Source organism: Penaeus japonicus, unplaced genomic scaffold, assembly GCF_977035675.1.
Source record: "Penaeus japonicus unplaced genomic scaffold, GWHDUDI00000001_assembly GWHDUDI00000035, whole genome shotgun sequence".
NCBI lineage: Eukaryota > Metazoa > Arthropoda > Malacostraca > Decapoda > Penaeidae > Penaeus > Penaeus japonicus.
In genome coordinates, this window is record NW_028234437.1 from 9,984,523 (window position 1) to 9,987,022 (window position 2,500).

At 36.0% G+C, this 2,500-nt stretch overlaps 1 protein-coding gene across 1 annotated transcript in view; it reads right to left on the minus strand.

Annotated features, from left to right (window-relative positions):
- The window catches only part of Ac13E (Adenylyl cyclase 13E), a 24,408-nt gene that overhangs the window by 17,570 nt on the left and 4,338 nt on the right, over positions 1 to 2,500 (minus strand). The window contains exons 3-5 of the mRNA XM_086531263.1: positions 1,895 to 2,120; positions 1,436 to 1,567; positions 1,057 to 1,248 (exon numbers count right to left, since the gene is read on the minus strand). Of these exons, the coding sequence (XP_086387389.1) occupies positions 1,057 to 1,248; positions 1,436 to 1,567; positions 1,895 to 2,120 (550 nt within the window). The remainder of the gene's footprint in view (positions 1 to 1,056; positions 1,249 to 1,435; positions 1,568 to 1,894; positions 2,121 to 2,500) is intronic.

Sequence of the window (2,500 nt, forward strand, 5' to 3'; positions counted from 1 at the left end):
CTTTTATCTTCCAACCTATGCAGGAGGCTTCATAATATTCACTTTTCTTAATCAGTCCCTTCCTACATATAATGAGAAGAAAAGGAAAATGAGAGAGAAAAAAAAAACACCAAGTATAATTATCTACTTCTTTAAATTAATACTTAAAAAGAGAACTTATTGATCCTCAAATAAATAAATATCAAAATGTGACCTAGCCAATTTTGTATCATCACAGAGGTGGAAAAAGTTATGGAACCTGGGATGTTTGGGGATAAAAATATTTGGAGAATTTCACAGGCAATTAAGCCCTTGAAGTTGGTAATCACAACAGGATGTTGCTGGTCCAATACCTCTAAAGAAGAATGCTGAATTCATTTCTATTAGAAATCTTCCTGGACCATCAACCTCCAAGAAATCTAAGACTTTACAAAAATAAAATATTTAGTCTGTAGTCTCAGACAAGCTAATTTTATGCCATGAAACATGAATCAAATCAATGTACAAATAAAGAGTAGAAACTGGGATTTTGTAAGTTTACCACTTCAAAATTTTGTTCAAAAGCTTTGAATCATCAACCACTTTCCCAGTAAGAAAGTCCTTTTTTCACCTCTGTATCATCAGTTCCGGACCTTTGAGATACCCCATAGGCTGGAGGTATAAAATGCTTCCCTACATGCATCACTTATGCATCTCTTCTCAGTCGTGGGAGAGGCAACATCAGATAGGACTAACAACAGCACTTAATACAGGATTATCTCGAACAGGGGGATATTATATCTTTTTTGTATAGCATTGAATGTGCTATTTTAAAAACTCTTTATGTTCAGAGATTTTAAAATTCATTAACTTTCGAGTGATGGGTGTGTAGGCGTGACATCTTAATGGCAGGGAATATGATGTAAATCGGGGAGTGATTAAAACAACACCAGAATAGGAAGGTAAAGGAAATTTTTGAGACAACTGTTACACAACTTTAAATTCAAACTTTTAAAATTAATGATTTGCATGGGGGTGGAAGGTTTGCAGCATGAATAAAAAAAAATAGAAGTCTACCAAGACAAAATCCATACGTACTTGTGTCATAATCATAATATGGGCCCCAATCAGGTGAATGCAGAGATGCAGTCCAAGTCGCACACAAATCAGTTTGATCTCACTATCTATAATAAGCCCATTCAGAATTTCAAATGTTGCGGTGTACAGTAATGTCATAATCACAGTTAAGTAGAGGGGCAGGGGAATCACTGTGTAGATCAGGAGCAAAACCTGGCAGGGAAAACACAAAGAAAAGGTATAGAAGTTAGTCATTTCATGTAACAAGAAAAATACAGTATGTGTGCTGGGTACCATGATGATACCCATGTGTGTGTGTCTTTCTTCATGTATAAATGTGTTCAAAACACAAATGTCACACATAATGAAATAATAACAAATACAAATGAGAGGCACTTACTTCAATACATATGGCAAACATGCCAACAGAAGAGAGATCATCATTTAGATTGGATCTGTGTAGGGAGTAGGGTAGAAGGCTCGCCAACATCAAAGATACAGACATGACTATTGAAACAATCCTCTGGTGGCTCTGTCAGATGAAAAACAAAATAACTAGGATTAAAATACACTTACAATTAAACTACAAATATCCTAGATATTAACCCATTGGTCTCAGTTTTAATTAAGTATTTATGCAGTAGGATGGCTGGTTTACATTGTCTGGCATGGTGCCATCCGCGTCTATGGCTGATTCTGCACTTGCAGGAAATCATGCCATCCGCTGCTAATGGGTTAACATTTGTTATAAAATAGATAAACAAAAAGAGGTAAATTTTACCCTAAAAATCATCTTGTGAAAATCCTCTCCATGAAACCATAAACACTTATACAAGGCAAAAGTACACACATCACTAACCTGGTAACTTTTAGTCCGAGTATAAATAAGTTGAAAAAACGAGGAGAAGGCGAGCGCGACAGCTACAGCTAAACAAGAAGGCCAGTGTGAAGTTCGAGAGATTGCCCAGTACAGAGTCCAAGTAAGACTGCTCACTATAACATATATCAGTGCATAGCGGAACCGTACTGTGAGGGTTGGTAGAGACGATCTCTGGTACTGACCCTCAAGGATTTCACTATCAAATCTGGAAATGCAAGAACAGGATGATGAAATAACAAATCTGGAAATATGTTAAGAGAGGGATGTTGTTATCTATAAACTTCAAGAACAGATATCAGTCTATCAAGATGACAATAATAAAGTGAAGTTAGTGTCCCCAAAGAACAGATATTGGTAGTGTTTGCTGCTGTGAGCATGTAAGAAGAAAAATCAATTAAATATAGAATCGGTTTAACAATCTTAAAAGGCAGGAACTATTCCTTAAAAGGAGAATTTAACATTCTTAGCTCCAACAGGCACTTGAACTCAAAGTCTATAAATAGTGAACTGTGAACATAAAAGGTGAAGAATCCAGTAACAACTGAATCAATCTGACATGACAGCAATTTTAAAGGAAGGCCACTA